This window comes from Bombus affinis, chromosome 7 (assembly GCF_024516045.1).
Source record: "Bombus affinis isolate iyBomAffi1 chromosome 7, iyBomAffi1.2, whole genome shotgun sequence".
NCBI lineage: Eukaryota > Metazoa > Arthropoda > Insecta > Hymenoptera > Apidae > Bombus > Bombus affinis.
This window is the reverse complement of record NC_066350.1, coordinates 15129931-15143534: the sequence shown is the minus strand read 5'-3', so window position 1 is coordinate 15143534 and position 13604 is coordinate 15129931. Positions and strand designations below refer to the sequence as shown.

Sequence of the window (13604 nt, the reverse complement as noted above, 5' to 3'; positions counted from 1 at the left end):
AAGCAGCAGTAACAAGTATATAGAAGAAGTCTCAGTACTGATAAAAGTAAGTCTGAATCACCGCGTATTATTCGTACACGTACAAACACGATGCACGTGTACACCGAGCTATTTCGTTGGTCGCGTCATACGTTTCCAAGGAACGGATTTAAGGTTTCCTTTACAACGGGCAACGGCACGCTGCCTGGGGTACTAGCGAGTGTATCGATAGGAAGGTAGAGACGAGGCGGAATGAAGGGAACGACGGTGTGCAACGTGGTAGAGCGGTCGTTTTACCGGTGGCGGAGTAGCAATAAGAAAGGTAGAGGCGGATGAATCCGCGCGGTGGTAAAAGCGGTGGTCCGGGGTGAAAGCTCTTCCCATCCCCCTCTTCTCTTAACCCACCCCGTACATAGGGAACGCCGGTCCACGTATAACGAGAGACGACAACGATTCTCGATTATCCCTGGGAGAAAGCCTGGGGCCTTCCATATGCGCGAGACGTACGATTCCGGACGTCGACGTGACTCCACCCACAGGATGAATTCCCTTTTCTTTCACTTTTTGTTCCTCGTTCTCCTTCTCTTTTTTTTTTTTTTTTTGACAACCATCGTGTGGCCTGGCTTTATCGAGGTTCGTGAACGAAAAGAAGCGAAAGGAGACAGAGAATAGGAAAGTCGAAGATGTGAGAATGAAGAGAAGAAACGAACGAAAATGTCGCGGTCGCTTGACAAACAGATCAATCGTTCGGTCTCGCCTCACTTTCTCCTTCTTCTTCCCGCCATCGTATAAATCCGTTTTTGCCCCCTTTTGTCTTTTCGTTCCGCTTCTTTCGATTTAATCCAGGGGGATTCCGTTTCCCTCGTTCCAGCGGGAGAAATCGTACAAAGAGAGACATTCTTAGGGAAGTGGAAGAGGTCGATGATTCCACAGTGATATTTCAACGCGGCTCGCATGGAGAGGCGTGAGTGTCGCACCAGTATAAGTCAGTCGGTCGTCAAACCGTTCTTGTAGAAGTGAAAGATCATTTGCTAAATCAGAATGTTTTCCAAGAGGCTACGTCACATCTCGGGGTTGAAATATACGAGAAAAACGTGTCAGGGAAGGGTAACCAGCCACTCGGAAGAAAAACGAACCGTCGACCGATTGACAAACAAATCAATCGTCGAGTTTTACGTATGCGATCCTCTCGTCGTGTCTGCCAATTTGTCTGAGAGACTTCAGATGCTCGATGGATATATTTCAATGTGATACACGCTGGTTTTCATCGTCAGACTGTAATTTCTTGTTAAAAACAGAGGTAGAGAAAGAAACAAAATTGTGACGTATTTTAAAAAATACGTCATGCGGGAAATGTTGTATGAAATGTATATATCAAAGTAGCACAAATTATACTATAAAGGAATAGCATGCGAATAGGAAAGTGTACGGTTTATTGCTTTCTTAAGCGGCCCATAACTTCATCTCAAGAACATTCTACAGCTATCACATTCACGCTACTTCCTCCAGAAGCTCGCCGGGAATATATTTCTCCTGCAACACACGATTCTTCGACAGGCTGCTGCGTAAATGCTCCGCCACTTTCTCTCTTCCCTACCGTCATCCCTAAGAGGGTGTCGCATCGTGGCATTTGTCAGATTTCACTTCCCTGTTTGCAAATTTGGCGGTAACACTTCCGTCGATAAAAAATTCCAAAAATATATAGAAGGGTATTCGTTTGTTTATCGTAACTTTAATTTCCGTATAAACTCTATTTTCATATTTCGATATTTTTCTATGTTTTCACCAAGCGAAGCCAATTTCATTCCATGTAAAAACGAAAACAAAAAACAAAAACGTAATTCGATAATAGTAACCCTTAAAAAACAATGTTTAAATTTTTTTATACGACGAAATAAGAATGGCAAAATAAAAATAGAATAATATTTGAACGACTGGATTTTTCTCGTGTTTTTATATCTTTAAGCTGAAAATAAACGAGCGTATGAATATTTAACACTAGAAATACAATATGAAAGTTAAAAAAAATTTGCACGCTGATATCGCGTAATTCTCTTCAAAACGTTATCATTAGACGAAACGATGTTGAATATTGATGACACAGTCCATTTGCAGTGTCGCTATGTGTTATGGTAAATATGACGTGTTGCGAAAAAACAAACTTCGCGTTCGATCCTTTCGCCATCGAACTGTTTGCATGCCAACAGAGCGACAGCTACAGGGAAGAGAGAAAACTTGTTCGAATATATGGATATATAGAATCTCGATGTATACATTCGGTTTACATTCTGTCTTCCGGATGACCTGGCAAACGTTTGCAAAGTAGGCGAAATCGAAAACGTTTCGCCGGTTTGTGCAACCTATACCGGTTATAACGCGAACGTGGCTAAAACGAGGGAACGATCGAATTGAAAAACAAAATGCACGAAGGAAAAATCGCGATGGTTGCCGAAGTAAATTGACTTTATTCAATTATATTGATTTGTTTGCGTGCCGGAACGTGGACCGTCTTTTTCCTCCTTTTATTATTAGTTTCACTCTTTTACCGTTTGCACTTTTAACCCAGATTTTTGGTAACTTTTGAAAAGGAACAAATAACGATCGAAACATGTGCAACGAGTACTGAAGCTATTTTCTTCCTTTTTCCGTTTTTTTTTTAATAAATTTTCTATGCAATAGACTGTAGGTATCGCTATTCGAATGACGAGAATTATTACATTTTAATTAGAGCGCTGTAAATATCTTCTTATGATACATCTTGCAGGTAGTGTACAAATAGCAGAAGTGAATAATAGCGTACAGCTGACACAGCAGTGTAGGTTAAAGTAATGGCAGACCTGAAACTTTCCAATGTATACTTTTTTATAGACAGTAAACGTTAAATGTTACTATTTAAACAGTGAGAATTATTAGATTTTTAATAATGTTATGAATAATATTTTATGGCAGAAATTGTTGATTGTAAGTAGTAGCAGTCAATAATAATAGATATCACAGACACAGTAGTATAGATCGAACTCACTAGATCAGACACGAAATATAAAGGTAATAAATTACTGACTCGGATGGCTTTAATTCGTTCTTTTAAGGGCATGGTTATAAAAAAATCAATATATAAAAGTATATTTAATAGTAGGTTTATCCCTTTAATCTTCTCCTCTGCGGCAAGGTTTTCATTCTTTCCAGACGAGATAAAAGGATTATTCGTTTGGCTTCCTTCAACCGTTGATTAAAATGCATTTCGGAGAAGATATAACAGATTCTTTTGAATTTAATAAATAGACCTATTGTTATACAAAAAAATTTACGCTCTGTATTTGAAAGTTGGAGAAAACTTTTCTCTCTGTGCAAATATTTGCCTAACGCCCCTGTTCCTCGCTTCCTCTTTCTCTTATTCCAATTTTCTTGAAAACTGTACTCGTTTGAGCAAACGAATCGACTCGTGGTATTTTAATTAACACGTCTGTTCAGCACGAGAATTTGGCCACGAACAGTACCTTTCTTACGCTAAAACATTCCATTAAATACTTTGGTTAAGAAAACAGCATTGTTACAAAAGAAGAGAAACTGTTTCGTTAAAACATATGCAACCGGTTCATGGTGTACAATATTATCAACACTCGGTAAAATATCGAAGCATAAGTTATCGCATCATAAAATTATTGAATCAGGATAGAATATTCGTGCTGGTATTAATTTATTTAGTGATTTTTACGATGATCTTGCGCATGTGCGAGAGCGTAAGTGTAAAGGTAAACGCGGAAAGTCCATTTCATTACGATGATGTGTTCAACTGTGACGAGTGAGAGAAAAAAAACGAGGAAGAAAGAAGGTAGAGAAAATACAGGTTGGAGGAAAAAACGGAGAAAGGAACGGAATTAAGCGACTTCGGACGCGAGCAATTAGGTGGAAAAAGAACGAGCAGAATTCAGTGCAGGAAGCCGAAAGGGAGAGCTCGAGCGCGAAAAAATATGCTAAAAGACAAGGTAGAAAAAAAGGTCTCGAGGACGCAGAAGCCATTATATATATTCAGAGAAGCTTTGGCGCCCGTGGATTGGTCCCGTCCTAACTCTAATGAGTCCACCCATTATGACAATTGCATCCTCCGGATATATAAAACTAAACAAAAAACATGGAGGCAAATAGGACGAACAAGTGCAACAACTATACGCCGTCATCCTCCGACGCCGTGTCGGAGGAAAAAGGCGAAGAAGGTGGCGCGCCACCGCCTGCTTCGCGCCAGAAAATATCGTCTCGCCTCGTAGAGATTCTAATTCAAGCTGGCAGGATGTAGTACGAATCGGTGGCGTCACGGTGCACTATGCTTTTAACCTGCTTTGTCAGAAGACATACCGTCCCTTGTCATTGATAGTGGCATAAATAAAAAGAAAATGACTTCTCTTTTTATTGCGCGAATATGCCTCATAGATTTCCATCGTGAATCTCTTCTGTTATCTTTTATCATGCAAGGCATGAACATATTTCTTGATCTTTATTGGTTTCACGTCATAAGAAGCGCACGGTGAAAAGGTAAATAAAACTAGATAATTACGAAATAAATTCCTAAGAATAAAAATTTATAAAATGATTGTTTTAAATATTAATTTTTCTCAAGTTACTCTATTATTGTATTAATGTTCATAATAGGTTAGCATAGAATTAGTGAATATTTATTGCGTTAAACAGGGTCCCAATTTGTTATTTCTTAGGTTTTATTCTAACGTTAACAACAGATTGACAGTGCCAGTATTGAATTAATGTTTGACAAATACCATAAATTCAACTGATTCGAATCTTCCCAGTTTCAATCGAAAGAATGTTTTCGTTTAGAATTATGTTGCTTCGTATTTTCAACTTTGTTTGTACATGAGATTATAAACGCTGCCACATGTCTCGTACTTTACATTTGAAAAAAGAAAAATGTACAGCTGGAAGCCGATTCGTAAATATACCACTACGTCCAGTCACACGATTCGTTTGTCAGACACTATTCGTTTTGGCGTCCCGTTACTGAACCTCTTCTCTGGCAGTGTGGATCCACGTGCATTGTTCGAAAGTAGCTCTTAAATTTGCTCGCTATTATGTGACCTCGCTCCCTGACATCGCAATTTAGCTTATTCTTTCTTTCACGAATCAATTTTAATAATAAAAAATAACTATCAAAAGAATAATTATTGATTGTGATAAATAAAATCATCGATATAAAGATCAAAGTTATTTTCAGGAACCTCCACACAATTGAACTAATATTATTTGTGAAACTTTACAAGCGACTAATTACAAGTTACCAGAATTAATAAATACCCTTACGCAATAACAGCAAGTTTGACAATAAAACAATATGAAATTTTGTAAGCATGAAGATTTACAAATTATTTGATTATCCTATTCGTCAGAAAATTGTGAAATCGCAAAGAAAAAGTTTGTGATCTGCAACTTTTAACTTGTCATTTTGCTAATGCTGTTAATTAGTAAGTTATTAAGCAAGGACGCTCAGATTTTGAAATGCAGAAATCACAGGTAAAATTGTAACAACTGCTTTAACAACACAATTTCCGTTCTGCAACGCAAAGTATCGAAGCGGGTTTGAAATTTTTTTACCGCCGTATCACGTTTAGTTTGCAATATCGCGATTCACGTTCAACGATCGAGCGTCGTTTTTCACGCGGACTCTTCGTTTTTCCTCAATCATCGTGGCGCACTTGAACTATCGATGGGCGTCGAACTGCGCCAGCCCCGCTCCATAACTTTCCCGTAATGTCCGTACACCGTGCGAGCGCCGTTGGGCGCGAGGCAGCGCGATTAAATCGCGAACTGATATTGGCATACGGGGAAATTTACAGCGAATACTCTGCGACGTTTCTAACCGTGTTTCGCGGATTTTAATTGAATGTCTGACCCGCCGCATCCCTGGCTTTTTTATCTTCCCTCTCGCCTCGAATTTTCGTCGCGACAGAGTTTCCATTAAACGAAGTCGAGGAAACGAAATTCGGAAAAATTAACAAACAAAAAGTCGTGTAAACGAAGTCACGAAAAATTGATAAAAAAAGCATTCCGTCGACGTTAGGTATGATTAATACGTTCGCGGTTTCGGGATTTCTTTCATTTCCGAATATATTTTTTAAATTACTCTTCTTTCTTCATATCTTTAAATATAGTGAAAGGTTTGAGAAGATTCATAAAGCATTTGGTATAGTGTTTAGTCTTGGACATTTTTCATCTTCGAAACTTGACAAATAAATCTTGCGCAATTTTCAATTGAGAAACATAATGAGTTTTCGAAAGTGTGAAAGCATTAAAGAACATAATTATATACGTACGTGATTATATTTACGTATGCATGTAATTATGTTCGATCAAAAAAATGCAATCTTCTATTCTCGTAAGGCTGTCATAAACGTTTTTATGTGCTTTTAGAGTGTGACTGGTATTACAAGGATACCGATTGCCTGAACGGATGCGTGTTAGCGAGCCCTGGATATCCTGGTCTGTATCCTCCGAACATCCGGTGTCTCTACTCGATTACTTCCGGCCCACGGATGTCCATCGCGATTAACTTCACCGCCGTGCTTCTGCCTGAAAAGTGAGTACGCCTATTCAGTGTTTTTCATTGCACTCATTTATCCTCTTACTCTTTTCACATCCTCACAAACGACGGTAAATAATTCTATCTAATGAAAGAAGCCAATGTTATCTAATTACATCTTTTAATCACTTAGGATAATTTGACAAACCAAATTAGTATAATAAATTTTCTAACGTATTTTATATTCTTCCTTGCTACGTATCATATCGTTGACTTAATTTCGACAGCAAGAAGAACGATACTTGAATGACGTTTATTTAATGCATTAGCATCTAAAAGTTTAATCAGTTTTATAGAAGAATTCTTGATTCTGAGTGATTCTAAGTGATTAAAAAATCTTGATTATCGCACTTTACAATAAACATACTACAAAAAAAATTTTTTATTCATAGTCCTATTTACATACCACTTAACAGCTTACAACTTTTCTGACATTAAAAATAGAACAAATCGAACAGGAAGAATTTTGAAAATACTATCACTATCGGGCAGCGAGTTTCACATGACGCCATAATTTCAAGCAAATAAGATTTCCAGTCACGGAACGGTGGTTCCTGGTATTCAACACGTTCGCAAATATTTAAATAACAACCACTCGTTCGCAGAGATACGGCTGGAAGCGTCTTGCGTCGAGTGGTAGCCCCTCTCGCCGCGTACAAGCTGTACCTTTTAACGTCAGTCGACAACGAAACCAATTTCGAACGTCGTGTGAGAGGCCTCATGCAAACCTCTGATGAGACGACGGACTCGAAAGCGTTCCGCCGAAATTCAAGTCTATAGAATTGTCGCGAGTCAATACGAGCGTTTTTCGTGCTTACAAGGGGTTGCAGATCTTTTGTTAAGCTCCGCGACAACAGGGTTTGATAATACGTTCTCGTTCAGCTGCATCGTCGACGAGCCGCAGCCAGGCACCTCATCACTGGTCGAATCATCCCCTCGAGCGGAAAGAAACACGCGCGAAACTCCTGTTATTCGGTGTATCGAGTTATCTCCGAGCCCCTCGAGCCAGTTCGTCTTTCTTGCCTATCCCTCGAACGGTTTCCACATTTACTCACTCGCGTTTACTTTACGGGAATGCTTTTGAAATCGAGGGTAGTTTCTCCTTTATGAGGTGTTTGCCTGTGTTTGTTTGGATGGCGAAACATTTTTCCCTCTTTGTTCCGTTGCGTTTAATTGGATTGAAATAGGAAAGAAAAAATTTGAGAGATCGTTGGTGGAATAGCTGTTGCTGAAAGGAAAGGCATTTTTGAGAGCATGATTTTTAATTTAGTATCACGCGACGTATGTTCTATTAAGACAGTACATGTAGTGTGCGTTGAAGGTCGAAGAGTATATTCTGAAGAGAAAAAATATGTTCGCTTGCATCAGCCTTGATAATGCTACACATTTCTTGAAGAATAGGAAGCTCGATTTTATATTTTTATCAATTTTCTACCGTTGTCAAATTTTTTTAATCCAATAAACTGGACTCTAGGCTTTTCTATATTTCCACGCGTCTTCGTCAAAAGCACGTTCAGGGTGTAATGGAAACGTATTGAGTTCGACTATTAAACAAATTGACGATAAAGATTCTCGTTAACAGGTAATCAATTTCAAATACAAAATTCGAAAGAACGACAGAGAATAGTCGGTTGTTTATCAGTTTCGAAGACCAGTTCTAAATCTTTCTAAATTGCACATCAGGTTTCCTATTGAAAAATAATAATAAACCAAATTTCGATAATATCGGACTAGTTTTTGGTGCAACGAATGGTATTATAGAATCTGACGGGCGTCCTGCTTTCTATTATAATCACGAAACAGCAAAGGTAGTATGCATCACGAAGCTGCTCGCGTGCGTACTCTTAACTAGTTTCGTATTTCATTACACGCTGAATATGTATAAAGCATCGTTTCTCGGTTCTCGTTACCGCTTGTTTTCGAACTTCGACAATTTACCACGAGCTGTAACTTCAGTCCATTATCCTCCACAGCCAAGTGTACGCGTGTACGTGTATGTATGGTAATCCGAATGGAAGATACGCGCAGGAAATCTTCGCGCTGACTGTCGCGCAACCCAAAGAGGGACTATCAAATCACCACATACTGTCTCCCCTATGAAACGCTGTGTCTCAGCTCGTTAACAATGTATACGTTGCTTCTTAACCTAGATCAATGATACATCGGATTATAGTCACGTGCAATCTGTCGATCTATCGAAATTAATGGAAACTGCTTCCCCAGTATCTGTTAATCCTACGGTTTGCCGGAAAGTACCTATTTAGACACGCATTAGCGGTGAATTATAGACTTCGTAGCATGATCGATGTTATCGCGGTACCGTTTAATGATTGATGTGAATTTCTTGAAAACATAAGTAGATTATTACGGACAGTGACGAAACTCAAAATTATCGACAACACATTTCCTTATGTGGAATTTCCTTCGCACGAATATTTCTGTAAAATATATACCTTTGGATCTAGTGTTAAAATACATTATAACTCATTATTGTTAAATTGCCGTATAGAGGAGACAAATACTAAAAAACATGTAACGGACTATTTTTAGCAAAGCATAACGTTTCAATGATTATAAAGCAGATTCGAGTTGTAGAGAAGAAAAAGTGGTCTGTGTCAATATTTTCGTCCATCGCAATATAAAATTCGAGAAATTATTTCTCTGAATTTTTCTCTGAATTCCTAACAACCTATCATGTAGATAAACCAATTCTTCAAGTATCGTATCATTGCATTATCGTTCTTAGAACGCTGAGCTTTTTCAATGCTATGGACTCTGCTATGCAAACATAGACAGCGTTATAATTAGCTAAATCTAGGATGAAAGGGCGACGTTTAATTCGTTTAAGGCGTTGAAAGAACGCGTCTCGTGAACGAAGAACTCGACAAAGAATGATTCGTAATTTCTGTACGGTGACTCGAAAGCGAGAGAGGAGTGGAAAGAGGGAGAAAAGGGGAAAATAATCACGGTACATGCAAGCAGTGCGGCGCTTTTTCGCCTTCTTCATTGCCAGTGACTAGTTTTTTACTGCGCCGGCTGCTGGAAAGTACTTCCATACGAGGGGCAGACGTCAAAAGTACACCAAGCACTTCCCTCTTCTTTGAAACGCGAACACGCGTTCCGTCTTTCTGTTCCGTGTTCCCCTTCACTTTCTCCAGCATCGCGCCATTCATCCTTGTGACGGACAAAGCAATTGAAAACCAGCCTGTGATCCGTTCGAAGCTTTTCACGGAAATTTTAAATCGTATAATTGATATTTTAATCGAAATATTCTTATGGCGAACACTCTGAATGTGTTCTTAATTCTCATGCTTTTAATTTCTTCAGCTCTAAAAAACTTGAAGCTGCTTGGAAAGTAGTATGTTACAAGTAGTTACTATAATAAAATTTCTTTACTATCTTTTAGAATGATATACTTTTGCATCCACAGTAATCAACTGCACGTTGTATGAAATTTTTTCTTATACCTATATATCATAGTAAGTTGACATATTGGTTATTGTTGATTATAAATCTTCGATAATCTTAATTACAAATCTACAATATTTTTGAATTTATAACAAATACAGGATGTAACAAGTCGTTAACAACAATTTTGTCGGCATAAATGAATAAATATTATTTCCAATATTTACTATCCCGATAATGTGATTCAAGTAAAACACAGACAGAAACATTTTCAGAGCTTTGCATTCTATGTGAAAATCCCATTTAATTGAGATGTACTGACATAAAAATTAATTTTTTCTGACGATAGAAGATGAAAGAATGGTTAGCAATTGACGGAAAATATTTTAGTGGAAACAGTCTGTCTGATCATTCTGGATGTAGTACGAGGATCTAAATTCGACCGCATTTTGATTCCAGAAGCAGCAGGATAACCCGCAAAATCGTTCAACTTCGAACGTATGCGAATTTTACTCGACCTGCATATGTTCGAAGTCAGCTTTCACTATTTCATCCACAGAATATCATTTCAAACTGAAAAGTCAATGAAGAGCTCGATGTCGTTCGCACGTTTCCTTTTTCTGCTCTGGTATCTCTTTGTCGCTTAAAATTCAGTTGATTTCTTTCTTCAATCTCTCTCGTAAAGAATCAACGTCAGAAACATGCCACCATACATACAAACATACACACCATATATTAACCTTGTTGTTTTCTATGTCGGTCTTATTTAAACAAACAAAAAGATTCTTAATGTTTAAAAAAAGCTTTCGTACGTAAAATATTTAAGCGAGAATCTACGAATAAATAACAATTCTTTTACTCTCCCTTTCATCGTTTCTAGCGATAGAAAGATTCTTAGATGCCTCAAAGGACGCAGCAACGTTGAAAAAAACGAAAAGAAGAAGATTGTCTTATTATACGAAAAGAGAGCCAATAATCAGATAACACATTGTAGCCCCAATACACTGGAATATTTATGAGACCTTCGCTCCCCTTTCATCCTCGTGGTAATAAATTCTCATAGAATATGCAATCCATTTTGATTTCCCAGCAAGACAAACAACGACATGTGACAAGTCGGAAGAATCCCAGAGGACGGAACTTATTTTCCTCTGTGCAACGTGATGGAAATTCTAAATAATCTCACGCACTATTCTACGTTTCATCGCCATTCTACTGAAACACTCTAACAAACGAATGTTATTCCATGAAAACGGATACGGTGATTGTTTCATCGTTTAGCGGCACGGCAAAAATTGCACGAAAAAGCTGAACGGAAGTTTCGACTCGCTCTGAGCCACGATTGTCTTAAACTTCTCCGCAATAACTCGGTGACTGGACAACTTTTTCCCGCGACACGCTAATTGAAACGAGCGAAATATCGTCGTGAAAATGACAAAAAAAAAGGAACAAACGGACAACCAACGACTGCGGTTGCGACTGCAATTTTAAATAACGATTAATCGTATACGCTGGCGGTCTCTCGCTTTACTCGAGTCTGCATGGAAATTTCTAACAGTTGGATACTAATTCGCCAACAATATCGTTGCATGGAGATTCCATAGGAAATTACCAGTTTTTCCGACATTTTGTAAAACAACGCGAAAACTGTCGATTGCGACTGGGAATGAAGCGGAATTGTATTTTAAAATGTGGATCTATGGAAAATGCATAAATATTCGCTATCACCATCGAACAACGGCGAAGCGTTTATTAAAATTTTCCAGAAAATTTTGCTTATGATATTTCGATAATTTCAACAGATAGAATGCAAATATTCGTCCGAATAAACACGTGGCAGACTTGTTAGCGTGGAACGATAACTACGAAATTAACAGAATTTCAACAAACGCGCGAAAAAGAATGTGGTTGGCTAATTAGGAAAGTTGTAATGGTGCACAGGTTGTCTATTAACATTAACTGGCTCGAGAACGGTGCACACGAGTAACGATAATTACCCAGCGACACGTTTTCCGCTGAGGATCCTGTGACTTTGAGCCGCGAACCTTCTCGACATACCTATGCAAAAGCAAAACTAGGTTAACGACTGTAATCGATCGACTTCCTTTTACAAAGATCCTACTATTTTCTCCTCTGTAACGAAATTATGTACACGTTTCTACTTCGCTATTATGAACAACTAAAACAAATATTTGCCTTTTCAAAATTTTCCAACTTGTATCACATGCGTTAACCGTAGAAAGCACCAAGGCTGCAAACTGTAACTTACTTTACCTTCAAACATTACCACACCTATAAAAATGTCCACATAACGTAACCTCATTTTCCTGAAACATTTTTCGAAGAGCAAATAGTTCACAATAACTGAATTTTGTATTCTCATCGCTATCACCTTTCGTTGAAATAACAGGGACTCGAGTTTATTTAACTGATATGTAAAATTCTTTACCAGATGAAATAATAAAGTAAAGCGAAATAATAAACAAACTTTCTTATTCGACCGAAGCAACTCAAATCTAATCAATTAATTAAAATTTCGCTGCAATACACGCGCTTCGAATAAATGAAATTCAACAGAGGAAGATATAAACCCACAAAAATAAATCCATAAAAAAGAATAGTTAATCCGACCCAATTTTCCTTTAATCTCAACTACGAACTATAGTAGAATATCCTCGCCGCTTATTCGAAAGAGCGAGTAGGATCGTCATAAAAAGTAGATCTTTGCATGAGGTTCGCAACAAAGGGAGGACGATATGTTCTATGCGCTGTAGCCATTTGAATTCCCTTTTCCAGCGGTCGGCCCGGAATGTAAACCGGCATCCGGATAACGGCCGGGTAACTTGCTCGAACATCTCATAGGGATCAGCCCTAAAGGATTCAAGATGGTCAAATGTACGAACCATCTCAGGCCCGTTCCTCGCCCCGATTCATTATTCAGTCCTTACTTTCGCCTCGCCGTTTGAAAGGCGCTGATCGCTCTCCATCCTGGCGAATTCACACGGTGGCTGAGCCTCGCCTCGGCCAGTTCAAAACGAAGAACGGGTTGCTAAGGATAAAACCGGTAGCCACCGCCCTCATCCATGCAAACGCCGAAATTATTCCAACTACACCGCGGCAACACTGAGACAGCGATTTCTTACCGGTGGGGTCGGCTTCGCTCCTTCTGCCCTGTCTCTTTCACTCCCACGCAAATTTTCATATTCTCTCGCGTCTCTTTTTCTACTTCTGCTTTTCTCTGCTGCCCGCTTCTATCTCGACGTTCGTCGAAACACGAATAGCCACGGGTTTCGTGTGTTACGCTGGATCTCCGTCTAATGAGAAACATGAGATTTTTAGGATTTTCTGGTAGCGTGAAATGGTTGCGTTCAAGTTCAGTTGATTGTTTGGTGCTGAAGTAATTATTCGAGATTCTTGAGAAGTGATGCTACCTTTTTCTTTCATTCATTTCACGTCATTTTGTCGACAGTATAGTTTTTACACCGAGGTGATAATTATTTAATTATATTTTAGTTGACTGGGGTTTGATTTCTGTTCAGATGGTTTATTATGGTGGTAGGATTCTTAGATACTGTTAGTGTTTCTTTGGAGTATTTCATAGGCCGGTGTGAGGTTTATAATGTTTCTACTG

The 13604-nt window shown here is 38.6% G+C and overlaps 1 protein-coding gene across 13 annotated transcripts in view; it reads left to right on the top strand.

Moving 5' to 3' along the window:
* Positions 1 to 13604, top strand: part of LOC126918437 (uncharacterized) — a 266330-nt gene that overhangs the window by 170637 nt on the left and 82089 nt on the right. For all 13 annotated transcript variants that reach the window (XM_050726334.1, XM_050726326.1, XM_050726332.1 and 10 more), the window contains exon 7: positions 6397 to 6562. In XM_050726334.1, coding sequence (XP_050582291.1) covers positions 6397 to 6562 — 166 coding nt within the window. The remainder of the gene's footprint in view (positions 1 to 6396; positions 6563 to 13604) is intronic.